Source organism: Dermochelys coriacea, chromosome 4 (genome assembly GCF_009764565.3).
Source record: "Dermochelys coriacea isolate rDerCor1 chromosome 4, rDerCor1.pri.v4, whole genome shotgun sequence".
NCBI lineage: Eukaryota > Metazoa > Chordata > Testudines > Dermochelyidae > Dermochelys > Dermochelys coriacea.
In genome coordinates this window covers 131,951,349-131,979,110 of record NC_050071.1, presented here as the reverse complement: position 1 = coordinate 131,979,110, position 27,762 = coordinate 131,951,349, and the positions used below count along the sequence as shown (strand labels likewise).

The 27,762-nt window shown below is 50.9% G+C and overlaps 1 protein-coding gene across 1 annotated transcript; it reads left to right on the top strand.

Annotated features, from left to right (window-relative positions):
- Positions 1 to 24,121, top strand: CD8A (CD8a molecule). The gene is made up of 6 exons (XM_038401097.2): positions 1 to 457; positions 1,170 to 1,544; positions 5,337 to 5,438; positions 14,096 to 14,212; positions 15,505 to 15,535; positions 21,770 to 24,121. The coding sequence occupies exons 1-6, from the start codon at positions 412 to 414 to the stop codon at positions 21,819 to 21,821; spliced, it is 723 nt and encodes a 240-aa protein (XP_038257025.1). The 5' UTR covers positions 1 to 411; the 3' UTR covers positions 21,822 to 24,121.
- The last annotated feature ends 3,641 nt before the right edge of the window (positions 24,122 to 27,762 follow it).

Below are 27,762 nucleotides of genomic sequence, written 5' to 3'. Positions count from 1 at the left end.
AGTTAGATGAGAGGAGAGTTTGAGAGTGGATCCAGAATGGAAAAAACTGAGAGCCACCCATCTAAGATCTAATGCTGCTCCAATCAACATTTGTTTTAGTGAATGGTAAAGGAAAGTACAGTCATTGGCAAAGAAGACACGATACATGGCAGATCATCCCTGATTACAATGCAAAGGTGTTTGGCCTTAAATAGAAAGATAATTGAAACCAATATTTAAAAATGAATCAAGACTGGCTTAGGGATGAATTCTTCTCCTCTTGGTTCACTTAATTTTGGAGGCTGAGAAACTTTCCTACGATGTTTGCTGACATCACATCCTTCCGAAAAGCACTACGTCCTATCAAACCAAACCAGCAAATTCATCTTTGCTCCGCTGCAACTTTCTGAGAACAGTCAGCACAAGGAGATAATGGCCAGATTCGTTTCTTTGCTGTTTTTTCTCAGTCTGAGCTTGTGTGAGTACAGAATCGCTATTTAGTGTAACCTCTTTAAAAAGGGTAATTAATAATGGGAGTTTAGGGTGGTCTGTCCAGAGTCATCTGGATGGAGGAGTCAAAACAAATGGGCAAGGAGTCAAAACAAAGATTAAAAAGCAAACAAACCCACCTGATTAATTTTCAGTTTGGGGTTTTACTTTGTTTCTGCGAGTGAATAGAGAAAATGGCCCAGAGCCTGAGTTCCATCATGCAGGTGCAGCCAGTGGAGTTATTCCAGATTTACTGCAGCATGACTGAGAGCAGAGTCTGGCCCAAGGATTTTTTGGGTTCCAGCACAGTTAAAACTAATGCATTATTTTAAAAAACTTGGTACATGTCAGTGTAACCTGAGCTTTCACCCAGATGCTTCTCTGCATCAGATGATCTATTGAATGAGGACAGCCATTGTAAGGGCTAGGGCAATCGCTGAGCACACTGTAGACCTGAATCCTAGCAGTCGCTGAAATGGATTACCCAAGACTGCCTGAGAGCATATTGATCCCTTAGCCCTGTGCAATTTTCTTGGTTCATTGCTCTGGGTGTCTGCATGGCACTGATCAGTGAGGATGGAGCTTTGAGTGAGGTCTGAGACCCCAGTAAGGAGAATACGGCTTGGATGGTGCTGAGGACACTCTCTGTGGATGGGTGTAACTGTGCTGATAACTGTGCTGGCTGGATTTCTCTCCCTTAGGCTGCTGCAGATCCCAGGGCCAGAAAAGCAAAATGAGTGTGAGGCTCCTCAGGGGCAGCAGCCCCCCTTCCCTGGAAGCCAACGTGGAGCTGGAGTGTGTGATCTCAGACAACAGCCTGTCCGACAGCGGTGTGTCCTGGATGCGCCAGAACAATGATTCTGCCCCCCAGTTCATTTTGTTCATTACCTCCCTTGGCCGGGTGGCATCGACAGAGAATGGAAAACCACCCGAACGCTTTCAGGCGAAAAAAGAATCCAAAAACTACAGACTGACCGTGACGTCCTTCAAGAAGCAGGACCAGGGCAATTATTACTGCATCGTCAACCGCAACCAGAGACTGTACTTCAGCTCCGGGATCCAACTACACCTGCCAGGTCAGCACGAACCTCACTCCATTTCAGCCCCCTCTGCTTGGGCTGGAACCCCAGCATTCCCCCTCCATCCCAGCTCAGCATCATCCTTATCATCCTCATCACTCCTCAGACCTGGCCCTTTCTTCCTGTGTGCCCAGATGGGCAGGTGTCAGGGGTCTCTGTACAGAGCCCTGTGCCCAGGACACCCCTCTCAATGTTTTGCTTTCCCTGAATGTCTCAGCCACGTGGACTCCTGGCCATCTTCCTTACCCTCCTTCTCCGTCACTCCCCTTCACATCCACTCACTGACCCTAACTGCCAGCAGTTGGGTGTCCCAGAGCAAGGTGTGGGTTTCACCGTAGGGTCCTAGTGATCCCCCTCCTTCAGAAGACTGGAGACAATGGGATAGATGCCTGTTCACTTTCCCCTCTCAGTTCCCAGTCATGCTTGAGCATGGATAATGCCATGGGAATGATGCTCAAAATACTGGCATCCCCTTCTACCCAACAAACCCCATCACTGACACCCCCTTCCACCCAACAAATCTCTTGTGACCAGGGTCCCAATGGGGAGCCAGCTGTGGTCACTCAATTAGGGTGAACTGCAAAGAATGGGGCAGACAATCCCCATAAAGATGGTGTATATTCCAATACTTAGATTTTCCAAGACAGCATAAAACAGCTTCTTTATTACCTTACTGGTTACTCAGAAGTCCAAACAACACAGTTCCCTTAAACTGATCCAGCCTCAGGCCTCCATCCAGGTACCCATGTCAAATATGATGATTTCTGAAAATCTTATTTCATCATATAAAAGAAAAGATTCTACCAAACCCAAAGGATGGGATACATTATCTCCCAGAAAGAAAAGCAGTACTTGTGGCACCTTAGAGACTAACAAATTTATTAGAGCATAAGCTTTCGTGAGCTACAGTTCACTTCATCGGATGCATCCAATGAAGTGAGCTGTAGCTCACGAAAGCTTAAGCTCTAATAAATTTGTTAGTCTCTAAGGTGCCACAAGTACTGCTTTTCTTTTTGCGAATACACACTAACATGGCTGCTACTCTGAAACCTGTCATTATCTCCCAGGTTAATGAATGTTTCAGATCTTACCCAAATACACACTACAGCCATTCTTATTAACTAAACTAATATTTATTAAAAAACAAAAGAGAGAGAGAGAGAGTATGGTTAAAAGATCAATATACATACAGACATGAGTTCAATTCATTTAGGTGCAGATTCATAGCAGAGATGGTGAGCTTTGTGGTTGCAAAGAGTTCTTTTAGAATTCAGTTTATAGGTCATAGTCCAATGTCAAATTCTTATACGTTATTCAGGGCGCACCAGCATAACTGGGACCTCAGTCTTGTACTCAAACCTCCCCGATGAAGACTAAGTAGATCTGAGATGACAGATTCAGGACCCAACGATCTTTTATACCATTTCATGTCTTTTGACAAGTTGGAATTCCTCAGGGAACAAAAGCTAATTAGGATGACTTTGAAGGAGGTCCATCACCTGTAATTAGCTATACAAGTTAGCATCCGATGAAGTGAGCTGTAGCTCACGAAAGCTTATGTTCTAATAAATTTGTTAGTCTCTAAGGTGCCACAAGTACTGCTTTTCTTTTTGCGAATACACACTAACATGGCTGCTACTCTGAAACCTGTCATTATCTCCCAGGTTAATGAATGTTTCAGATCTTACCCAAATACACACTACAGCCAATTCTTATTAACTAAACTAATATTTATTAAAAAACAAAAGAGAGAGAGTATGGTTAAAAGATCAATATACATACAGACATGAGTTCAATTCATTTAGGTGCAGATTCATAGCAGAGATGGTGAGCTTTGTGGTTGCAAAGAGTTCTTTTAGAATTCAGTTTATAGGTCATAGTCCAATGTCAAATTCTTATACACTATTCAGGGCGCACCAGCATAACTGGGACCTCAGTCTTGTACTCAAACCTCCCCGATGAAGACTAAGTAGATCTGAGATGACAGATTCAGGACCCAACGATCTTTTATACCATTTCATGTCTTTTGACAAGTTGGAATTCCTCAGGGAACAAAAGCTAATTAGGATGACTTTGAAGGAGGTCCATCACCTGTAATTAGCTATACAAGTTAACATAATGCCATTTTTCAGAGTAGCAGCCGTGTTAGTCTGTATTCGCAAAAAGAAAAGCAGTACTTGTGGCACCTTAGAGACTAACAAATTTATTAGAGCATAAGCTTTCGTGAGCTACAGCTCACTTCATCGGATGCCTTTGGTGGAAAAAACAGAGGAGAGATTTATATACACACACAAAAAGAAAAGGAGTACTTGTGGCACCTTAGAGACTAACAAATTTATTAGAGCATAAGCTTTTGTGAGCTACAGCTCACTTCATCGGATGCATTTCCGATGGGGAAATAGTTTTAATTTCCCCATGTTATTTCTCTCCCCCACCTCACCCCCCACTGTTCCTCTGATATTCTTGTTAACTGCTGGAATTAGCCTACCTTGCTTGTCACCATGAAAGGTTTTCCTCCTTCCCCCCCCCCCCCCCCCCCCCCCCCCCCCCCCCCCCCACGCCCCCGCTGCTGGTGATGGCTTATCTTAAGTGATCACTCTCCTTACAGTGTGGATGATAAACCCATTGTTTCATGTTCTCTGTGTGTGTATATAAATCTCTCCTCTGTTTTTTCCACCAAATGCATCCGATGAAGTGAGCTGTAGCTCACGAAAGCTTATGCTCTAATAAATTTGTTAGTCTCTAAGGTGCCACAAGTACTCCTTTTCATAATACCATTTGTTTGTTCTTCCATCATTCACAATACATTTCAAAGAGAGATGAATATTGAGATATCCTGTGTTTACAATTCATTTGCATGATAGGATGTTCTTTTGATCTCTGAATTATCAGAAAGAAAAAAGAAAAGGAGTACTTGTGGCACCTTAGAGACTAACAAATTTATTTATTTATTTATTAGTCTCTAAGGTGCCACAAGTACTCCTTTTCTTTTTGCAAATACAGACTAACACGGCTGCTACTTTGAAACCTGAATTATCAGAATACAGCATAGACAGGGATTGTTGATTACATTGTCCACCCTACTCATACATATGTAAATACACCTAAACACAAACATTATCTCCCCACATGTCTTCTGTAGGTTATTTATTCTGCAGGATGTTTAACCCTTTCTAACCATGCATCACACCCCATCATTCACACCCTCTTCTATCCAGCAAACCCTATCACTAACACCCCTTCTATCCAAAACCCCATCACTGACACCTCCTTCTATCCAACAAACCCCATCACTGACACCCCCTGCTATCCAACAAACCCATCAGTGACACCCCCTGCTATCCAACAAACCCCAACCAACCCCTAAACATTAAGGAAATCTTTTAAAAATTCAAACCCCAAACCTTACACAAGCAGAGTTTTGACCCCAAAACGAGGTAAGTGCCAGAGACTCCATGAAGTCCACGTGGGGCTTTGCTATTGCTACTGATTTTATGTGGCCTGGAAGGCACCCAGATACTATGATGATGGGCACCAGGAAAAAACCAGATAGATAGATAGATAGATAGATGAGCTTGCTGCTCTTTGGTGTCTGTTCCAGGACTGGGATTGCCCCAGGAGGTCCCTACAGAGTAACCTTGGCTGGGGAAGGAGTTGCTGTCCACATGGGCTATGGGTACGAGGGGGCACAGGCTCTATTGGGGGAGTGAGTCTTGGAGGAAGGCAGCGAGAGGAGATGAAGGGACAGAGATTGACTTCACTACCTGTTGTTTCCATTCTTGCTTCCAGCCCCCGCCACCGCAGCCCCCACGACGAAGGCAACCACGCCCCAGCCCAGCACCATCCCCCGCAGCAAGGATCCCGGGGACTGCACACACGCCCTGAACACAGGTCCCGGCTTCGGCTCGTCCCCGCACCTTTGGGGGGAGACGGAGCCCCCCCGGGGAGAGGGGGGGCTGTGATTTCACACGCCCTGGCTGCCCGCTCGGCACGCAGCCTTGGCTCCCGGGCTCGCGCGGGCTGCCCCGGGCCGAACAGGTCCCAAGCCCGGGTTTGCCGGCCCCCGTGTTCGCCCAAACCCCGCAGCTCCTTAAACCAGCCCCCGGCCGGCGATAAATGCAGCGGCTCCCGCCTGAGCACCAGCCCCGTCCTCCCCGCTGGCATCGCTGCCGAGTAGCAGAAACGCCCCCCCGCCCCCCCCGCTATGGGCCAGCACGGCTCGTCTCTGTCTCCACAGCACCTGGTGCACCCTGCCCCTGCCTCCCCTGCCTGCACCTGGTGCACCCTGCCCCTGCCCCTGCCCCTGCCTGCACCTGGTGCACCCTGCCCCTGCCCCTGCCTCCCCTGCCTGCACCTGGTGCACCCTGCCCCTGCCCCTGCCTCCCCTGCCTGCACCTGGTGCACCCTGCCCCTGCCCCTGCCTCCCCTGCCTGCACCTGCTGCACCCTGCCCCTGCCCCTGCCTCCCCTGCCTGCACCTGGTGCACCCTGCCCCTGCCCCTGCCTCCCCTGCCTGCACCTGGTGCACCCTGCCCCTGCCCCTGCCTCCCCTGCCTGCACCTGGTGCACCCTGCCCCTGCCCCTACCTCCCCTGCCTGCACCTGGTGCACCCTGCCCCTGCCCCTGCCTCCCCTGCCTGCTCCGAGTGCACCCTGCCCCTGCCCCTGCCTCCCCTGCCTGCACCTGGTGCACCCTGCCCCTGCCCCTCCCCCGCCTGCACCTGGTACACCCTGCCCCCGCCCCTGCCTCCCCTGCCTGCACCTGGTGCACCCTGCCCCTGCCCCTGCCTCCCCTGCCTGCTCCGAGTGCACCCTGCCCCTGCCCCTGCCTCCCCTGCCTGCACCTTGTGCACCCTGCCCCTGCCCCTGCCTCCCCTGCCTGCACCTGGTGCACCCTGCCCCTGCCTCCCCTGCCTGCACCTTGTGCACCCTGCCCCTGCCCCTGCCTCCCCTGCCTGCACCTGGTGCACCCGGCCCCTGCCCCTGCCTCCCCTGCCTGCACCTGGTGCACCCTGCCCCTGCCCCTGCCTCCCCTGCCTGCACCTGGTGCACCCTGCCCCTGCCCCTGCCTCCCCTGCCTGCACCTGGTGCACCCTGCCCCTGCCCCTGCCTCCCCTGCCTGCACCTGGTGCACCCTGCCCCTGCCCCTGCCTCCCCTGCCTGCACCGAGTGCACCCTGCCCCTGCCCCTGCCTCCCCTGCCTGCACCTTGTGCACGCTGCCCCTGCCCCTGCCTCCCCTGCCTGCACCTGGTGCACCCTGCCCCTGCCTCCCCTGCCTGCACCTGGTGCACCCTGCCCCTGCCCCTGCCTCCCCTGCCTGCACCTGGTGCACCCTGCCCCTGCCCCTGCCTCCCCTGCCTGCACCTGGTGCACCCTGCCCCTGCCCCTGCCTCCCCTCCCTGCACCTGGTGCACCCTGCCCTGCCCCTGCCTCCCCTGCCTGCACCTGGTGCACCCTGCCCCTGCCCCTGCCTCCCCTGCCTGCACCTGGTGCACCCTGCCCCTGCCCCTGCCTCCCCTGCCTGCACCTGGTGCACCCTGCCCCTGCCTCCCCTGCCTGCACCTTGTGCACCCTGCCCCTGCCCCTGCCTCCCCTGCCTGCACCGAGTGCACCCTGCCCCTGCCTCTCCTGCCTGCACCTGGTGCACCCTGCCCCTGCCTCCCCTGCCTGCACCTGGTGCACCCTGCCCCTGCCCCTGCCTCCCCTGCCTGCACCGAGTGCACCCTGCCCCTGCCCCTGCCTCCCCTGCCTGCACCTTGTGCACCCTGCCCCTGCCCCTGCCTCCCCTGCCTGCACCGAGTGCACCCTGCCCCTGCCTCTCCTGCCTGCACCTGGTGCACCCTGCCCCTGCCCCTGCCTCCCCTGCCTGCACCTGGTGCACCCTGCCCCTGCCCCTGCCTCCCCTGCCTGCACCTGGTGCACCCTGCCCCTGCCCCTGCCTCCCCTGCCTGCACCTGGTCCACCCTGCCCCTGCCCCTGCCTCCCCTGCCTGCACCTGGTGCACCCTGCCCCTGTCCCTGCCTCCCCTGCCTGCACCGCGTGCACCCTGCCCCTGCCCCTGCCTCCCCTGCCTGCACCTTGTGCACCCTGCCCCTGCCCCTGCCTCCCCTGCCTGCACCTGCTGCACCCTGCCCCTGCCCCTGCCTCCCCTGCCTGCACCGAGTGCACCCTGCCCCTGCCCCTGCCTCCCCTGCCTGCACCTGGTGCACCCTGCCCTTGCCTCCCCTGCCTGCACCTTGTGCACCCTGCCCCTGCCCCTGCCTCCCCTGCCTGCACCTGGTACACCCTGCCCCTGCCCCTGCCTCCCCTGCCTGCACCTGGTACACCCTGCCCCTGCCCCTGCCTCCCCTGCCTGCACCTTGTGCACCCTGCCCCTGCCCCTGCCTGCACCGAGTGCACCCTGCCCCTTCCCCTGCCTCCCCTGCCTGCACCGAGTGCACCCTGCCCCTGCCCCTGCCTCCCCTGCCTGCACCTGGTGCACCCTGCCCCTGCCTCCCCTGCCTGCACCTTGTGCACCCTGCCCCTGCCCCTGCCTCCCCTGCCTGCACCTGGTGCACCCTGCCCCTGCCTCCCCTGCCTGCACCTTGTGCACCCTGCCCCTGCCCCGCCTCCCCTGCCTGCACCTGGTACACCCTGCCCCTGCCCCTGCCTCCCCTGCCTGCACCTGCTGCACCCTGCCCCTGCCCCTGCCCTCCCCTGCCTGCACCTTGTGCCCCTTCCCTGTCCCTGCCTCCCCTGCCTGCACCTTGTGCACCATGCCCCTGTCCCTGCCTCTCCTGCCTGCAGCTTGTGCACCCTGCCCCTGCCTCTCCTGCCTGCACGAATGCACCGTCCCCCTGTCCCTGCCTCCCCTGCCTGCACCTTGTGCACTGCCCTGTCCCTGCCTCCCCTGCCTGCACCGAGTGCACCCTGCCCCTGTCCCTGCCTCTCCTGCCTGCACCTTGTGAACCCTGCCCCTGTCCCTGCCTCCCCTGCCTGCACCGAGTGCACCCTGCCCCTGCCCCTGCCTCTCCTGCCTGCACCGAGTGCCCCCGGCCCCTGTCCCTGCCTCCCCTGCCTGCACCTTGTGAACCCTGCCCCTGTCCCTGCCTCCCCTGCCTGCACCTTGTGCACCCTGCCCCTGCCTCTCCTGCCTGCACCTTATGCACCCTGCCCCTGTCCCTGCCTCTCCTGCCTGCACCGAGTGCACCGTGCCCCTGCCCCTGCCTCCCCTGCCTGCACCGAGTGCACCGTGCCCCTGTCCCTGCCTCCCCTGCCTGCACCGAGTGCACCCTGCCCCTGTCCCTGCCTCCCCTGCCTGCACCGAGTGCACCTGCCCCTGCACCTCCTGCCTCCCCTGCCTGCACCTTGTGCACCCTGCCCCTGTCCCTGCCTCCGCTGCCTGCACCTTGTGCACCCTGCCCCTGCCCCTGCCTCCCCTGCTTGCACCTTGTGCACCCTGCCCTGTCCCTGCCTCTCCTGCCTGCACCTTGTGCACCCTGCCCCGCCCCTGCCTCCTGCCTGCACCTTGTGCACCCTGCCCCTGTCCCTGCCTCCCCTGCCTGCACCTTGTGCACCCTGCCCCTGTCCCTGCCTCCTGCCTGCACCTTGTGCACCGTGCCCCTGCCCTGCCTTTCCTGCCTGCACCGAGTTCACCGTGCCCCTGTCCCTGCCTCCCCTGCCTGCACCTTGTGAACCCTGCCCCTGTCCCTGCCTCCCGTGCCTGCACCGAGTGCACCCTGCCCCTGCACTCCTGCCTCCCCTGCCTGCACCTTGTGCACCCTGCCCCTGTCCCTGCCTCCCTGCCTGCACCTTGTGCACCGTGCCCCTGTCCCTGCCTCTCCTGCCTGCACCTTGTGCACCCTGCCCCTGCCTCTCCTGCCTGCACCGAGTGCACCGTGCCCCTGTCCCTGCCTCCTCTACCTGCACCTTGTGCACCCTGCCCCTGTCGCTGCCTCTCCTGCCTGCACCGAGTGCACTCTGCCCGTCCCTGCCTCTCCTGCCTGCACCTTGTGAACCCTGCCCCTGTCCCTGCCTTCCTGCCTGCACCGAGTGCACCCTGCCCCTGCACCTCCTGCCTCCCCTGCCTGCACCTTGTGCACCCTGCTCCTGTCCCTGCCTCCCCTGCCTGCACCTTGTGCACCCTGCCCCTGCCCCTGCCTCCCCTGCCTGCACCTTGTGCACCCTGCCCTGTCCCTGCCTCTCCTGCCTGCACCGAGTGCACCTGCCCCTGTCCCTGCCTCCCCTGCCTGCACCGAGTGCACCCTGCCCCTGCACCTCCTGCCTCCCCTGCCTGCACCTTGTGCACCCTGCCCCTGTCCCTGCCTCCCCTGCCTGCACCTTGTGCACCGTGCCCCTGTCCCTGCCTCTCCTGCCTGCACCTTGTGCACCCTGCCCCTGTCCCTGCCTTCCTGCCTGCACCTTGTGCACCGTGCCCCTGTCCCTGCCTCCCCTGCCTGCACCTTGTGAACCCTGCCCCTGTCCCTGCCTCCCCTGCCTGCACCGAGTGCACCCTGCCCCTGCACCTCCTGCCTCCCCTGCCTGCACCTTGTGCACCCTGCCCCTGCCCCTGCCTCCCCTGCCTGCACCTTGTGCACCCTGCCCCTGTCCCTGCCTCTCCTGCCTGCACCGAGTGCACCGTGCCCCTGTCCCTGCCTCCCCTGCCTGCACCTTGTGAACCCTGCCCCTGCCCCTGCCTCCCCTGCCTGCACCTTGTGCACCCTGCCCCTGTCCCTGCCTCTCCTGCCTGCACCGAGTGCACCGTGCCCCTGTCCCTGCCTCCCCTGCCTGCACCTTGTACACCCTGCCCCTGTCCCTGCCTCTCCTGCCTGCACCTTGTGCACCCTGCCCCTGTCCCTGCCTCTCCTGCCTGCACCGAGTGCACCGTGCCCCTGTCCCTGCCTCCCCTGCCTGCACCTTGTGAACCCTGCCCCTGTCCCTGCCTCCCCTGCCTGCACCGAGTGCACCCTGCCCCTGCACCTCCTGCCTCCCCTGCCTGCACCTTGTGCACCCTGCCCCTGTCCCTGCCTCCCCTGCCTGCACCTTGTGCACCGTGCCCCTGTCCCTGCCTCTCCTGCCTGCACCGAGTGCACCGTGCCCCTGTCCCTGCCTCCACTGACTGCACCTTGTGCACCCTGCCCCTGCCTCTCCTGCCTGCACCGAGTGCACCGTGCCCCTGTCCCTGCCTCCTCTGCCTGCACCTTGTGCACCCTGCCCCTGCCTCTCCTGCCTGCACCGAGTGCACCCTGCCCCTGTCCCTGCCTCTCCTGCCTGCACCTTGTGAACCCTGCCCCTGTCCCTGCCTCCCCTGCCTGCACCGAGTGCACCCTGCCCCTGCCCCTGCCTCTCCTGCCTGCACCGAATGCACCGTGCCCCTGTCCCTGCCTCCCCTGCCTGCACCTTGTGAACCCTGCCCCTGTCCCTGCCTCCCCTGCCTGCACCGAGTGCACCCTGCCCCTGTCCCTGCCTCCCCTGCCTGCACCTTGTGCACCGTGCCCCTGTCCCTGCCTCTCCTGCCTGCACCTTGTGCACCCTGCCCCTGCCTCTCCTGCCTGCACCTTGTGAACCCTGCCCCTGTCCCTGCCTCCCCTGCCTGCACCGAGTGCACCCTGCCCCTGCCCCTGCCCCTGCCTCCCCTGCCTGCACCGAGTGCACCGTGCCCCTGTCCCTGCCTCCCCTGCCTGTACCTTGTGAACCCTGCCCCTGTCCCTGCCTCCCCTGCCTGCACCTTGTGCACCCTGCCCCTGTCCCTGCCTCCCCTGCCTGCACCTTGTGCACCATGCCCCTGTCCCTGCCTCTCCTGCCTGCAGCTTGTGCACCCTGCCCCTGCCTCTCCTGCCTGCACCGAATGCACCGTGCCCCTGTCCCTGCCTCCTCTGCCTGCACCTTGTGCACCCTGCCCCTGTCCCTGCCTCTCCTGCCTGCACCGAGTGCACCCTGCCCCTGTCCCTGCCTCTCCTGCCTGCACCTTGTGAACCCTGCCCCTGTCCCTGCCTCCCCTGCCTGCACCGAGTGCACCCTGCCCCTGCCCCTGCCTCTCCTGCCTGCACCGAGTGCACTGTGCCCCTGTCCCTGCCTCCCCTGCCTGCACCTTGTGAACCCTGCCCCTGTCCCTGCCTCCCCTGCCTGCACCTTGTGCACCCTGCCCCTGTCCCTGCCTCTCCTGCCTGCACCTTGTGCACCCTGCCCCTGTCCCTGCCTCTCCTGCCTGCACCGAGTGCACCGTGCCCCTGCCCCTGCCTCTCCTGCCTGCACCGAGTGCACCGTGCCCCTGTCCCTGCCTCCCCTGCCTGCACCGAGTGCACCCTGCCCCTGTCCCTGCCTCCCCTGCCTGCACCGAGTGCACCCTGCCCCTGCACCTCCTGCCTCCCCTGCCTGCACCTTGTGCACCCTGCCCCTGTCCCTGCCTCCGCTGCCTGCACCTTGTGCACCCTGCCCCTGCCCCTGCCTCCCCTGCTTGCACCTTGTGCACCCTGCCCCTGTCCCTGCCTCTCCTGCCTGCACCTTGTGCACCCTGCCCCTGCCCCTGCCTCCCCTGCCTGCACCTTGTGCACCCTGCCCCTGTCCCTGCCTCCCCTGCCTGCACCTTGTGCATCCTGCCCCTGTCCCTGCCTCTCCTGCCTGCACCTTGTGCACCGTGCCCCTGCCCCTGCCTTTCCTGCCTGCACCGAGTTCACCGTGCCCCTGTCCCTGCCTCCCCTGCCTGCACCTTGTGAACCCTGCCCCTGTCCCTGCCTCCCGTGCCTGCACCGAGTGCACCCTGCCCCTGCACCTCCTGCCTCCCCTGCCTGCACCTTGTGCACCCTGCCCCTGTCCCTGCCTCCCCTGCCTGCACCTTGTGCACCGTGCCCCTGTCCCTGCCTCTCCTGCCTGCACCTTGTGCACCCTGCCCCTGCCTCTCCTGCCTGCACCGAGTGCACCGTGCCCCTGTCCCTGCCTCCTCTACCTGCACCTTGTGCACCCTGCCCCTGTCGCTGCCTCTCCTGCCTGCACCGAGTGCACTCTGCCCGTCCCTGCCTCTCCTGCCTGCACCTTGTGAACCCTGCCCCTGTCCCTGCCTCCCCTGCCTGCACCGAGTGCACCCTGCCCCTGCACCTCCTGCCTCCCCTGCCTGCACCTTGTGCACCCTGCTCCTGTCCCTGCCTCCCCTGCCTGCACCTTGTGCACCCTGCCCCTGCCCCTGCCTCCCCTGCCTGCACCTTGTGCACCCTGCCCTGTCCCTGCCTCTCCTGCCTGCACCGAGTGCACCCTGCCCCTGTCCCTGCCTCCCCTGCCTGCACCGAGTGCACCCTGCCCCTGCACCTCCTGCCTCCCCTGCCTGCACCTTGTGCACCCTGCCCCTGTCCCTGCCTCCCCTGCCTGCACCTTGTGCACCGTGCCCCTGTCCCTGCCTCTCCTGCCTGCACCTTGTGCACCCTGCCCCTGTCCCTGCCTTCCTGCCTGCACCTTGTGCACCGTGCCCCTGTCCCTGCCTCTCCTGCCTGCACCTTGTGAACCCTGCCCCTGTCCCTGCCTCCCCTGCCTGCACCGAGTGCACCCTGCCCCTGCACCTCCTGCCTCCCCTGCCTGCACCTTGTGCACCCTGCCCCTGTCCCTGCCTCCCCTGCCTGCACCTTGTGCACCGTGCCCCTGTCCCTGCCTCTCCTGCCTGCACCTTGTGCACCCTGCCCCTGCCCCTGCCTCCCCTGCCTGCACCTTGTGCACCCTGCCCTGTCCCTGCCTCCCCTGCCTGCACCTTGTGCACCCTGCCCGTGGCCCTGCCTTCCCTGCCTGCACCTTGTGCACCCTGCCCCTGTCCCTGCCTCTCCTGCCTGCACCTTGTGCACCCTGCCCCTGTCCCTGCCTTCCTGCCTGCACCTTGTGCACCGTGCCCCTGTCCCTGCCTCTCCTGCCTGCACCTTGTGAACCCTGCCCCTGTCCCTGCCTCCCCTGCCTGCACCGAGTGCACCCTGCCCCTGCACCTCCTGCCTCCCTGCCTGCACCTTGTGCACCCTGCCCCTGTCCCTGCCTCCCCTGCCTGCACCTTGTGCACCGTGCCCCTGTCCCTGCCTCTCCTGCCTGCACCTTGTGCACCCTGCCCCTGCCCCTGCCTCCCCTGCCTGCACCTTGTGCACCCTGCCCCTGTCCCTGCCTCCCCTGCCTGCACCTTGTGCACCCTGCCCGTGGCCCTGCCTTCCCTGCCTGCACCTTGTGCACCCTGCCCCTGTCCCTGCCTCTCCTGCCTGCACCTTGTGAACCCTGCCCCTGTCCCTGCCTCCCCTGCCTGCACCAAGTGCACCCTGCCCCTGCACCTCCTGCCTCCCCTGCCTGCACCTTGTGAAACCTGCCCCTGTCCCTGCCTCCCCTGCCTGCACCTTGTGCACCGTGCCCCTGTCCCTGCCTCCTCTGCCTGCACCTTGTGCACCCTGCCCCTGTCCCTGCCTCCCCTGCCTGCACCTTGTGCACCCTGCCCCTGCCTCTCCTGCCTGCACCTTGTGCACCCTGCCCCGCCGGATCCCTCTTCTTGGAGCGGAGCCGGGGGGCGGGGGATCCTCGTTTCCTTTTATTTTTTACGCTGTTTTGTTTCTGCAGAGAAAGCCCCAAAGAAAGGGACGGGTTTATCCTGTGACTTTTACATCTGGGTCCCCTTAGCGAGCACCTGCCTTCTCTTCTTCATTGCCCTGCTGGCCACCATCACGGTGTGTCAAAGTAAGTGACTCCTCTCCAACCGGCTGAGCCAGCTGCTCCTTCGCTCCAGAGAGCAGCGTTTACAATTTAAAAATTGTCAGTGACGGTGAATCCACCATGACCCCTTGGTAAACTTTTCCGATCGGTAATTGCTTGCGCCCTTAAGATGTAGGCCTTATTTCCACACTCAAGTTTGTTTAGCTTCAACTTCCAGCCATTGGATTGTGTATTTCTATAGCTGGTGAAAAGAAAAGGAGGACTTGTGGCACCTTAGAGACTAACAAATTTATTAGAGCATAAGCTTTCGTGAGCTACAGCTCACTTCATCGGATGCATTTGATGAAGTGAGCTGTAGCTCACAAAAGCTTATGCTCTAATAAATTTGTTAGTCTCTAAGGTGCCACAAGTCCTCCTTTTCTTTTTTGCGAATACAGACTAACAGGGCTGCTACTCTGAAACCTGTAACTGGTGAGTGGCACGGAGATCCCCCCAGCAGGGAGCAGCCCGGGCCCTGAAAATAATGTTGCCCAAAGATGTGGCCTGCTTTTTTTGTGCTAAAATAAATGGTTCTCCCATATATTGTGTCAAATACAGCCCTGGTGCAATGTCCCTGGAGTTATGCCAGGGATGGGGTTGGCTAAGTGGGCCAGATCCACTGCTGGTGTAAATCTGCAGAGCTTCATTGAAGTCAGTGGAGCAATGCTAATGTACACCAGGTGAGGATCTGGCCCAATATGTCTTATTATCCCAAAGTACGCTGGCAACAGAAATGGTTCCCGTAAAGAGGGCACAGGGTGATCTTTACTCAAAAAGTCCTCCTTCTTTTTCAGGGTCAGATCTCAGTTGCCTCGGTGTAAATTTGGTTGTGTTCTGCTGGCAAACCATGCCGCTTGCTTATTGTAGAAATAATTGCTGCAAACAAATTTTCACTGGTTTTCCAGATTGGTATCGATAGCAAACAGTAACTTACAGACAATGCTCCAGTTTTGAGTTTTAGTCCTGAATACAAACCAAAGGCTGAATCCTGTAGCCATTAATCACACGGGCAGCTCTTATTCATCGGAGCAATTTCATTGACTTCAATAGGACGATGGGTTGGATACGGACTACTTGCCTTGCTTAAGGGTTGCCCAAAAGAAAGCTAAAAGGGACAGTGGCTGAACCAAACCTACAGCAACTATAAACTCAACTCTAGCATGCAGAGGATGATTTTGCGAGGTGGAAAGCTGGTAATGTGTTGCTACAGTGTCTTTCTTACTGAACGATGACTCGCTCACTAATTCTTTCAACTTCATCTTCTTTTCTTTTTAAAGAAACCAGAAGACGAAGATGCAAATGTAAAAGGTTGGTAAACTTCCATTTTGGGGCATTTTCTCTTTAGTTCTTGCGCAGCGCGTCATAAAGTAAATTGCTACCATAAGCCAAAAAGTCCCACGCATCTGCCCCCTCAAATGCATACGATATTACTTCTGAGGGTTTGTGTGTGTCATTGAGTCCAGAAAATCAGCCTTAAGGTTTTCGCTTTAACCCCTTCCCCTTTGTTATTATTATTTACCATTTAAATTCAGTAGCACCCAATATGGGATAGATGCTATACAGACTCACAGGAAGACAGTTCATGCTTCAAAGAGTTTGCAGGCTGAAGACTTTGTGAATATGAATTACACTAGGCCCTTTCATTAGAGGATCACCCAATGTATCTACCAAATGTTACGTCTCTGTCAAGGATAATAAGGGAAAGTATAGTTTCTTTGTTTTACCAGCAGGCGTGCTGTCACATTGGCCTGTGTTATCTCAGGGCAGCAAGGTGCTGAGTCCTCCGGCCCAGACCCCCAAAAATATTTTAGCACATGCATGATCCTATTGAAGACGGTGGGACTACACACGTGCTTAAAGCTGAGCTTAAATCCTTTTCTGGATCAGGGTTAGAGAACTCAGCCCCTTGCAGGATCAAGCCCTAATTGTGTAATAAAAGATGTGCCATAATATACACACACAAGGGGGCAGTGTTAAAGTTGCTATGGAAACTTGAATGTTCTGAATTTTTGACATCTCAAATGTAAGGCTTATTATCTTGCATTTTTCTGTTCCCAAAACTACTATTGGATTCAAAAGATGTAGTACCTATCGTAGAATATCAGGGTTAGGAGAGACCTCAGGAGGTCATCTAGTCCAATCCCCTGATCAAAGCAGGACCAATCCCCAAATTTTGCCCCAGATCCCTAAATGGCCCCCTCAAGGATTGAACTAACAATCGATTCAGCAAGCCAACTCACAATCGGTTCAGCAAGAATCTCGGTTTAGCAAGCCAATGCTCAAACCACTGACCTATCCCCTCCCCTTGACACCTGGCCCACTGTGTTGTATTAACGTAGAGTTTGGGGCTATTTTTGGATATTTTGGATATTTTTAGATTTTTGGATATCATTTCTTTTCCCCTTTTCCAGATAGTTGCATGTTTATTTATTTGAATAAACAACTGCACATTCAGATAACCACACTGTAAAATGTACCTGTTAACAGTACTATAAATAAATAAATAGTAATGACAACTAGCATTTGGGCTCAAACCGACAAGTTCTGTCTGCACAGACTTCATGGGCTCTCCATACACCAAGAGCTTGTAAGAGCACGTTCTTATTGTCCATCTTCAAAGCTATTACCACCATTAAGTAAGACTTCGCAACATCACTGTGTTGACTAATGGGAAACTGAAGCAGACAGATTTAAGTAGCTTTAAATTGCCGAAGGCCCACAGAAGGTGTTTTAAACAAGGTCATGTCACACTTGAGTGAACCTCATTTTACACTGTCCCAGTGAGTACACACTAGGAATTTGCACTGGTGGAACTACATTGGTGCACAGATCCATACTATAGACAAGCCTTAAGTGTCAGGATTGGGATTAGCATTAGGCCATCTGGATTTAATGAATTCTCAGGGTAGTATTTCAAACCTCCAGAGCCTTTTCTTTGGCAAATCCAATGTCTGCAGACAAAGCTAAGTTCACATTCCCCCTTCAGGACCCACATATGTCAGATTTTAAATTTCAGAACAAGCTATTTTTGAGTTACCTAAATGAATAAATTCATCTGAGAAAAATTAACATAAGAAAAATGCTGTTTTTAATATTTCCCTATTACAGAATGGTTACCAGATTGTTAAAACTTGTTAAAAATGAACTCCTAGGCTGAGATCAAGCATTGGAAATTGCTGCCCAAAGAGTAATGTTTTGTGAAAGGGTTTTAGAATGAAAATGCCTTCCGATCTTTAAATATAACACGGCTATCACAGCTTTGTGACCACATCATAGCAACTTTACACCGGAACCTAAATATATATATATGCCTCTATTATCTCACTCTATCTCCAGTATGAGATATTTATTGCCTTGCAAAGTGCCATTCTAATCCACTGCGGAGTGTGTGTTACAGGCCCCCTCTGTGCTGATCTACAGAGGATGGAAGAGGATGGAGTTGTGGTCAAGAGCTAAGCGTGTAACAGAGTTTTTTCAGTTTGGGGGATGAATTGGGGGAAAAAATGGTTCAATTAGAACCAAAACTGAATTTTTGCTGTTTTTCCTTGCCAAACAAAAACATTTTGTTTCAGGTCAAATGAAACATTTTGTTCAACCCAAAACAAGGGGGTTTTGTTCAGTTTTGGATTGTTTTGCGGTGTCTTTTACCCTTTCTTTTTCTAAAAGTTAAATTTCAAAACAAAATGCCATTTTAAAACCAAAACTCCATATTTTTTGTTTCAAAAGGGCTGAACCGACACACTTAAACATTTTTGAAAATAAAATTCCAATTGTTTTTGGCCAGAACTAGACACTAACTTTGACCCTAATTCGCAAATAGTTTTGGTGACCTGAAAAATGCATTTTGTGGTTAAAAAAAAAAAATTCACTTAGCTCTATTACAGCCCCCAGCTAGAAAGGGTTGATTCTTTAGTTCAAGCTATAGCAGCTCATGCTTTTAGCTCTGGATGTCCCCAGTTCAATACCTGGTTTGTTGGCCAAGAGGTCATCATGCCATGATGTATCTTTTGTTCTGTGTCTGTACAGCACCCAGCACAATGGGGCCTTGGTCCGTGACTGGGGCTCCTAGGAGCTACCGTAATAAATAATAAAAATATTGCCTGTTTGCCAACCCAAAACTCACATTGAAATTACTATGCTATGTTAATATGGGAAAACCTAACAGCAGAACTATAGAGTGTAGAACCAATGGCGTGTAGAACCAAGTGCCTCAGGGAACAGATTTTCTGAGCATGCCAGAAAAATTATATTTTAATTACTTACATTTCCATTATTTTAAAGCTTTTCCCCAAAAAAGCTTAGCAAAGCAATTAATTATGCCTTACTGCATCAGTGGGGGGAGGGATAGCTCAGTGGCTTGAGCATTGGCCTGCTAAACACAGGGTTGTGAGTTCAATCCTTGAGGGTGCCATTTAGGGATCCAGGGCAAAAATTGGGGATTGGTCCTGCTTTGACCAGGGGGTTGGACTAGATGACCTCCTGAGGTCCCTTCCAACCCTGATATTCTATGAATAAGTTCATCTGTTGATATGTCATTTGTGCACAAAATGAAATCTTGGGAAAATGGGAACAAGTATGTATATTTTTCCTGGCTCCATTCAAAAACAGCTGAATGGATTTTACTCAAACTTCCCCAGAAATTCACCTGAGGGCTGACCAAAGCTTGGAAAGTTTCAGGCCAGAAGGAACATCTTGGAGAATTTTTGAGCTAGGAGCTGTTAAAGGGGAAATACCAGTTTTCTTTTTGCTATGTGAGGCATTTACTTACGCTTTATCATAGTGAATAAAATGAATATCACAGACATTGATGGGAAATGAGAATTAAAGGCCCAATCCTGAAAATCTTTATTCACAGAAGCAGTCCTTACTCTGGTGAGCAGTTCACTGATTTCAATAACAGCTCTTCAGAAGTTAGTGGTACGACTCAGATGATAAAGGACTGCTTCTCAACAGGATCTGGCCCCAGGACTGGCACTGGCAACTTCAGTGTTTATTTTTTCCACCGCAAGTGAATCTTCAGTAAAAATATGCACTGTACACTGAGCTAGATCTTCAGCTGCTGTAAACAAGGGTACATCCAAAGGCCCTGGGGAGGCACAGATTTACACTACTTGAAGATCTGGCCCGCTAAACTTTCCTTTTAGCTGAACCTGATGAAACAGATTACTATAGAAGGTGATTCCAGACATTACACTGACAATCCTGGGCCGGATCCTGTGTGTACTGAGCCCTTCCTGCAAGGTGTCAAGTGCCTGAAGTGAATGGAGGTGGTGGGTGCGAAGCAGGAGGCTGGACATGTGATCCTTTGCTCACACAAGCAGTCCCAGTGCTTTCGGAGCTACAACTCACGACTGAGAAGGGTTAGCAGGATCAGGCCTGAGATGCTCACCACTTGTCAGCATTTAGCTGTTAGTAGACTTGGAGAGCACAGCAAGAGGGAAGTAGGAACAGGCTTATTATTTTCTGCCAGCTTTCCATCATAAAGTAAAGTATGATGATGATAATTTATTTGTACTATTGTAGCATCTAGGCAACCCAGTCACGGACCAGGACCCCTTTGTGCTAGGTGCTACACAAACAGAGAACATAAAGCCGCAAGGAGTTCGCAATCTAGGTATCAGACATGAGGCAACAGATGGATACAGACATACAGGGGAGTACAAGAACCAATGAGACAATACTGGTCAGCATGACAGGCAATGGTCTCAGAGCACCAGCAGCCTAACCGTTGTCAAGTTTTTGTAGGCATCACAGCAAGAAAGAGTTTGAAGGAGGGATTTGAAGGAGGATAATGTATTAGTTATGCAGATGTCTATGGGGAGTTTCTCCCAAGCAGCATGGGAGAAAGCACGAAGGTGCTTGTTTGAAAATTTAACAAGTGGGAGATGGAGGCTCATTTCATGGCCTGTTAGAGGCAGCAGTTGATAGGTTGTAAGGGGCCTTGAAAGTAAAGACAAATAGCTTCTTTAGATTTGGAAGGATTCGATTTTTATCAGTAAATGTCAGTAAACACTGATTTCACCACACACATGCAAACCAACAAAAATATATTTCCATCGATAATTGAAATTTACAAATAGGCAAAGTAAGAAAAATGCTGTTTAAGAACTTATTAGAGTCAACATCCACTTATTTATTCTTTTGAATTAGACTTATTACAAATGGACTAGCAAATGAATAGTAAAAACAGGTATGACTGCTTGATTTAAGGCTGTTTACTTGGTATATTTTGACATGTGATGTTGACAATTTGTGTTTTAATGGTTTATAAAGCTCTAACTTTTTGAATCTCAACATCTAATGTCATGAAATAATTGTCTGTCCCCCATAATTTCCCACAACTGTGAAAATTTAAAAAGATAAAAATAGAAAAAAACGCTTAAAACCCATAAATTGCGCAACTGTGAACATATAAATTGATAAAAATCTAAAAAATTGCTTTAAAATAGACATTGACATTATCTTTCAAAATTATAAAAAAAATAAAAATCAAATTCTGGCAAGCCTACTTATATTTGATACAAGACTTCTCTACAAAGTATACATTTTGATCAGAAGTGTCCCAGGAACCACATGCCCTTTCTCCTTCCAAGTCCAGAAGCCACACCTGCCTTGCAGAAACCAGGAATCTTAGCTACATGAAAAAGTAATAGCAGGACTGTATAGCAAATAAACTCACTCTGACATGGTGGGTACTGACAGCTTAGTTACTTCCCTCCTTTTTTCTTGTATCTATTTCCTGTTCTCTATGCAGGACCTTACAGTACATTGCACTGGATTTCCCCCAGTTGCCTGCAGCCCCAACTGCCCTAATCAATCCAGGTCACTTTGCATTATAGTTCTCTTCCCTGAGTGCTTGTTACTCCTGCAGGTCTGGCAGACAAATTTGGTCATGGTTGTACTTCCTCCAAAAAAGCTAATTCTTGCCATTTTATCAAAGGTCTCATAATATTTAATGTTAAGGCGCTAACTCCAGGAGTCCTGTGATTATGTAAGCGTCTCGGCTTTCATTTAAAAAAAAGACATTTTTAGCCCTCATGATTGTAGAGAAAAGCCTGAAAACATAACTTGAGTGTATCCCAAAGGCTCAGAAACCAGAAGCAAATAAAAATAATCCAAATGCATTATTATTTTTTTAAAATCTCATGCTTTTAAAGGCAGTCTCATGATTACTGGGGGCCTGACTCATTTTTGATGTTTGGGATTGGCAATACCGTGTCACAAAGAACAATACGAAGTAGCTGTATAGGATCTAGATTGGGGACTGTTTTGCTGATCAAAAAGGCTTTCTAAGGTCCTGAAAGAGTTATGGTGTGGGCTACAGCAAGCAGAAGGTGTCACTAGTTGATGACTGGCAGATGCTTCACCAGTGTGAAGTGTACCCGGAAGTACTCCATGGCCTACAGCTTGAGAACCATTGGTTTAGATGAAGGCCTGATGAGCTGATCAATGCTGGTGGATCTTGCTTTTTTACAGAACTCATTTTCTTGTTCACTTCACATCCAAATAAATTGTAAACATTGCCTTTTCCTCTCTCTTTAGACCTATGAATGGGAGCAATGGAAAACCCAGCATGCCAAACAGATACGTGTAACGTGACTGAGCCATTTGCAACTGGATCTCCAAACGGGAGCTGTCACTGCATTAACAAACCCTACGTCTATTTCCATTACTCATTCTCGCTGACTTTATTTTTTAAATTGTTCTTGTACTTTCTAGTCTGTTAATTTTTAAAAGGCAAACTGTTCAAAAAGAGCATATAGATAATGCTGGACATCAGCCACTTCCTACATCAATTGTATTGCCTGGATTTTAAAATGTAGTTCCCTCCAAAATTTTCTTGGTTGAATCTTTCAAGCTGGTTTCCAAGTCATAAAAAAGCAAAATATGCCAAATGATATAGTCCATAACTCTGGCAAAACCCTCACTTACTGAAGTCTGTGGTGCAAATCCTGAGATTTTTATTGTCCTTACTTTGATATATACCAATTGACTTCAACAGCTAAGTAAAGACCTCAACATTCAGTCTGTTGGGAATTTTGCCTGCATAAAAACTGAGTAAAGACTGCCAGATTAGGCCTGCCGCGACGAAGTGTGTGATCCTGCAGCACCTGAAGTCCGTGATAAAGCTCTCATTCACTTCAGTGATGCAGGACTGGGGCCTTCATGAAGACATTTTTATTTGTAATCCTGTCTACAATGGGGAAAGGTGATAAAAGGTATTTAATCTAATGAGCATCCCAATGCCAAGCTAACTGGTAGTGGGGCATTAGCACAGATCCTAGGCACTGCTAAGGGGCACCTGATTTTTAATTTTAAAATGGGACAAAAAGCCAGTTAAGTTTGAACAATCACACAGTTTAATATCAGCAATTGGCTAAAGTCAATGAAACTGTAAAACTTTTAGAAGACATGATGCAGGGTTGAAAGGGCAAATGCTAAAAAAGGCTGTTATTTCTTTTACAGTCCCTAAGACTAAAGATTGCAAGCTCCAGCATTCTGCCCTTACTCAGGTAGACTCTCACTGACTTCAGTGGGAGTTTTGACTGATCAAGGTATGCAGGATTCATCCTATTTGTAGGCACCCACAGGCAAGTGGCAAAAGAGTAAATCTAACCCCACTTTCCTTTCTGCAAACCAGTGTTTTAAGCACAGAATGAAAGATCTTATTTTTTTCAACTACGTAGTTGATGTAAATATTTTCTTGCTATAATTGCCATAAAGTTTTTCAATATTTCTTTTTCCAACAATCAGTATAAATACTGTGGAACAATTCAACTATACTTCTAGATATTCTCACTAAAGTACATTGCCTTTTTTTCTTAGCCTCAGAAAAGCTAGAGAACTAAATAAAAATATAAATGACCTTTTTGCTGAGAAATTTGAATAAGAGAAGAAAGGTGTTGCTGTGGTTAAAGATACAGGCCTAGGCTTCAGGAGGCCTGGGTTCAAATCCCAGCTCTACCACAGTCTGTAACCTTAATTTCTTCCGTACCTTGCTGTCATGCTAAACCCATAAATACTTTGGGGATAAAGGCCTTATAAGTCTGTAGATACAAGATGTTGACTGGCAAGAGAAATCTCTTACTACATATTTGTACACAAATCAGCCAGGCAAAATGTTCCCATATGTATTGGCACTACCATAGTAATACAATCCAAATTCACTTCCAACATCCCAAGTGTATCTCTTCTTAAACAATGGATCTCGTAATAAGTGTGGCCCCAATTTAATAAAGTCTTAAACTTGTGCCTATCTCAAGACTTGTGAGTAGTCCCATTCACTAGACCAAGAAATACTTTTGTGACAGATGTTGAGATGCCATGTAATAATCTATGAATACTGAGATATAATAATGTTATGAACACTGCATGTGACCTGCTCTGTAAAGGGAAGTTACAGTATAGTATAGTGGGTTACTGGAATTTCCTGAATGAATGTATCGATCTGACTTAATAGGAGGTTGTGAGAAAAGCAAGCAGGAAAGCAACAAAATAGCTAGAGGTAAGCAACCCTTACCCTCCCAACAAACACAGGGGTCAGGGAGGGAGGGAAGGAGTATGAGGGGCAATTGTAAGACAGTGGCATTCCTCCAGGCCCTAGGCCAAAGTGACATAGCTGTTCTGCCAGTGCAAGGAACTAGTAGATCAAAGGGCTATAAACAGTTAAGTCTCCTCAGGAGAAGAAGAAGGATCGATTGTCAGTATGTGTGACAGACCCAGGCCCCAGAGAGAGGCTCTGTGGAGGAGTCTGAAAGATTAGGATCTTTCCCCAGATCCAGGGAACGGTATGCCTTACGGAAAGACAGGCAAGCATGTAGGGTGTTGATTGTTTTAAGATTTGTTTTCTCTGAAAGGCTTTTGTACTAAATAAATAATACATTGCTTGACAAATGCTGTCTGGTCACTAGTTATCACTGTCATTGGTCCAGAGAAGATGGAACTGCAGGTACTGAGGATAAATCAGACCTGCTGAGGTAACCACAGTTGATCACAGGGGAGTAAAGAGTGAGAGAATCATGATTCCAAGAGAGGTGATGGCGTGAGGCCCAAGACCTGAGAGGGGTGCATGTGAGGGGACCAGAAGGAGTCAGAGGTGCAGTTAACTCAATAACTTGGACAACTTTGTTACACAATGCATAACTAATCTTTGGAACTCATTGCCACAAAATATTATTGAAGCCAAGAGCATAGCAAGATTCAAAAAAGAACTAGACATATATATATATATATATATATATATATATATATATATATATATATATATATATATGTCTAGTTCTTTTTTATATATAGTTATCTATATAGTTATATTGCAGTAGCACCTAGAGGCCCCATTGTGTTAAATGCTCTACCTACACATCATAAGAGACAGTCCCTGCCCCAGAATTTATAGTCTACATATACAAAGAGTAGGAAGGGCAACAGAGGCACAGAGAGGGGAAATGACTTGCCCAAGGTCACAGAGCAGGTCAGGGGCAAAGCCGAGAGTAGCACCCAGGTCTCCTTACACCCAGTCCATTGCCGTAGCCTCTGGACAATAATGGCCACATTGAGTGAATCCACAGTTACAGTAGACAGATTTTTTTTTTGTTAATGTTTGTTTAGAACGGAGCATTTACACTCATGCTGCAGGGCATAAACCAACTTCTAGCTTACGAGAGGTTCAGAAGAACCTTCCCCTTTGGGGAGATTATTCCAAAATTGTCCACCAAAGCATTTCTTACAGTTCCCTCTGAAGTATCTGGCCACTGTCAAAGACAGGATACTAAGCTAGAAGGAACCCTAGCATGATCCAGTATGGCATCTCTTCGGTTCCTAAGAGAAGCTGTATTCTGGGTTGATACTTTCCCCTAAGGAATAATGGGGGACTCAGAAATAGTCTCTGCACCTAAAGCTATATATCTGGGGTTTGTAAAACAAGCATTACAATCTCACTGCACTGATCTCAGACTAAAAGAGTTGAGCTGTCATAAACAGAACCGTAGGAAATCTCACTAGTTGGAACTTTTAAAAAAGTTTTGTCCTTTTCTTTCCCCCATACACATCAAAACAAAGGCCAAGGTGTGTTGCTCTACTCAGTAATAGCATTTGAACAAATGATACGGCTAGATTCTCGCTGGAAAGTATTAAGGGAGACTATGCTAGGCTGGGGAAGACGCTTAAGGAAATTGAGGCTCAGGTGATCTTTAGCGGGATCCTTCCTGTTCCTAGAGAAGGGCAACAAAGGTCTGACAAGATTATGACTGTCAACAGATGGCTTAGGCAGTGGTGCTATAAGGAGGGCTTTGGGATGTATGACCACTGGGAGGCATTCACGGACAGAGGTCAGTTCTCTCGGGATGGACTTCATCTGAGTAGGGAAGGAAATAGACTTCTAGGATCGAGGCTGGCACAACTGATAAAGAGAGCTTTAAACTAGGAATTGGGGGGAGATGGATGGGAGATGTCCAGAAAATCTCCATGCCAGATTTTAGCATTGAGAGGGAAGAAGATGAAGTAAGAATGGATACAGCCGTGGGTAGGAGAATGTATATAAGGAGTGAGGGCGGTGTGGATACTAGTCTAATAGGTTATACTGGCTGTAGAATGACTGTGCCTAATAGGGTACAAAATGTGAGCGAGGCCAAACAGCAAAAATTAAGATGTTTCTACACCAATGCGAGGAGTCTAGGTAACAAAATGGAGGAACTAGAGCTACTGGTGCAGGAAGTGAAACCAGATATCATAGGGATAACAGAACCATGGTGGAATAGTAGTCATGACTGGACTACAGGTATTGAAGGGTATGTGCTCTTTAGGAAAGACAGAAACAAAGGTAAAGGGGGTAGAGTAGCATTGTATATCAATGATGAGGTAGAATGTAAAGAAATAAGAAGCGATGCAATGGATAAGACAGAGTCTGTCTGGGCAAAAATTACATTGGGGAAGAAAACTAGTAAAGCCTCTCCTACGATAGTGCTTGGGGTGTGCTATAGACCTCCGGGATCTAATTTGGATATGGATACAGCCCTTTTTAATGTCTTTAATAAAGTAAATACTAATGGAAACTGCGTGATCATGGGAGACTTTAACTTCCCAGATATAGACTGGAGGACCAGTGCTAGTAATAATAATAGGGCTCAGATTTTCCTAGATGCGATAGCTGATGGATTCCTTCATCAAGTAGTTGCTGAACCGACTAGAGGGGATGCCATTTTAGATTTAATTTTGGTGAGTAGCGAGGACCTCATAGAAGAAATGGTTGTAGGGGACAATCTTGGCTCAAGTGATCATGAGCTAATTCAGTTCAAACTAAATGGACGGATTAACAAAAATAAATCTGGTTTTTGATTTCAAAAGGGCTGACTTTCAAAAATTAAGGAAGTTAGTTAGGGAAGTGGATTGGACTGAAGAACTTATGGATCTAAAGGTAGAGGAGGCCTGGGATTACTTTAAATCAAAACTGCAGAAGCTATCGGAAGCCTGTATCCCAAGAAAGGGGAAAAAATTCATAGGAAGGAGTTGTAGACCAAGCTGGATGAGCAAGCATCTTAGAGAGGTGATTAAGAAGAAGCAGAAAGCATACAGGGAGTGGAAGATGGGAGGGATCAGCAAGGAAAGCTACCTAATTGAGGTCAGAACATGTAGGGATCAAGTGAGACAGGCTAAAAGTCGAGTAGAGTTGGACCTTGCAAAGGGAATTAAAACCAATAGTAAAAGGTTCTATAGCCATATAAATAAGAAGAAAACTAAGAAGGAAGAAGTGGGGCCGCTTAACACTGAGGATGGAGTGGAGGTTAAAGATAATCTAGGCATGGCCCAATATCTAAACAAATACTTTGCCTCAGTCTTTAATAAGGCTAAAGAGGATCTTGGGGATAATGGTAGCATGACAAATGGGAAGGAGGATATAGAGGTAGATATTACCATATCAGAGGTAGAAGCGAAACTGAAACAGCTTAATGGGACTAAATCGGGGGGCCCAGATAATCTTCATCCAAGAATATTAAAGGAATTGGCACCTGAAATTGCAAGCCCATTAGCAAGAATTTTTAATGAATCTGTAAACTCAGGAATAGTACCGAATGATTGGAGAATTGCTAATATAGTTCCCATTTTTAAGAAAGGAAAAAAAAGTGATCCGGGTAACTACAGGCCAGTTAGTTTGACATCTGTAGTATGCAAGGTCCTGGAAAAAATTTTGAAGGAGAAATTAGTTAAGGACATTGAAGTCAATGGTAAATGGGACAAAATACAACATGGTTTTACAAAAGGTAGATCGTGCCAAACCAACCTAATCTCCTTTTTTGAAAAAGTAACAGATTTTTTAGATAAAGGAAATGCAGTGGATCTAATTTACCTAGATTTCAGTAAGGCATTTGATACCGTGCCACATGGGGAATTATTAGTTAAATTGGAGAAGATGGGGATCAATATGAACATCAAAAGGTGGATAAGGAATTGGTTAAAGGGGAGACTGCAACGGGTCCTACTGAAAGGCGAACTGTCAGGTTGGAGGGGGGTTACCAGTGGAGTTCCTCAGGGATCGGTTT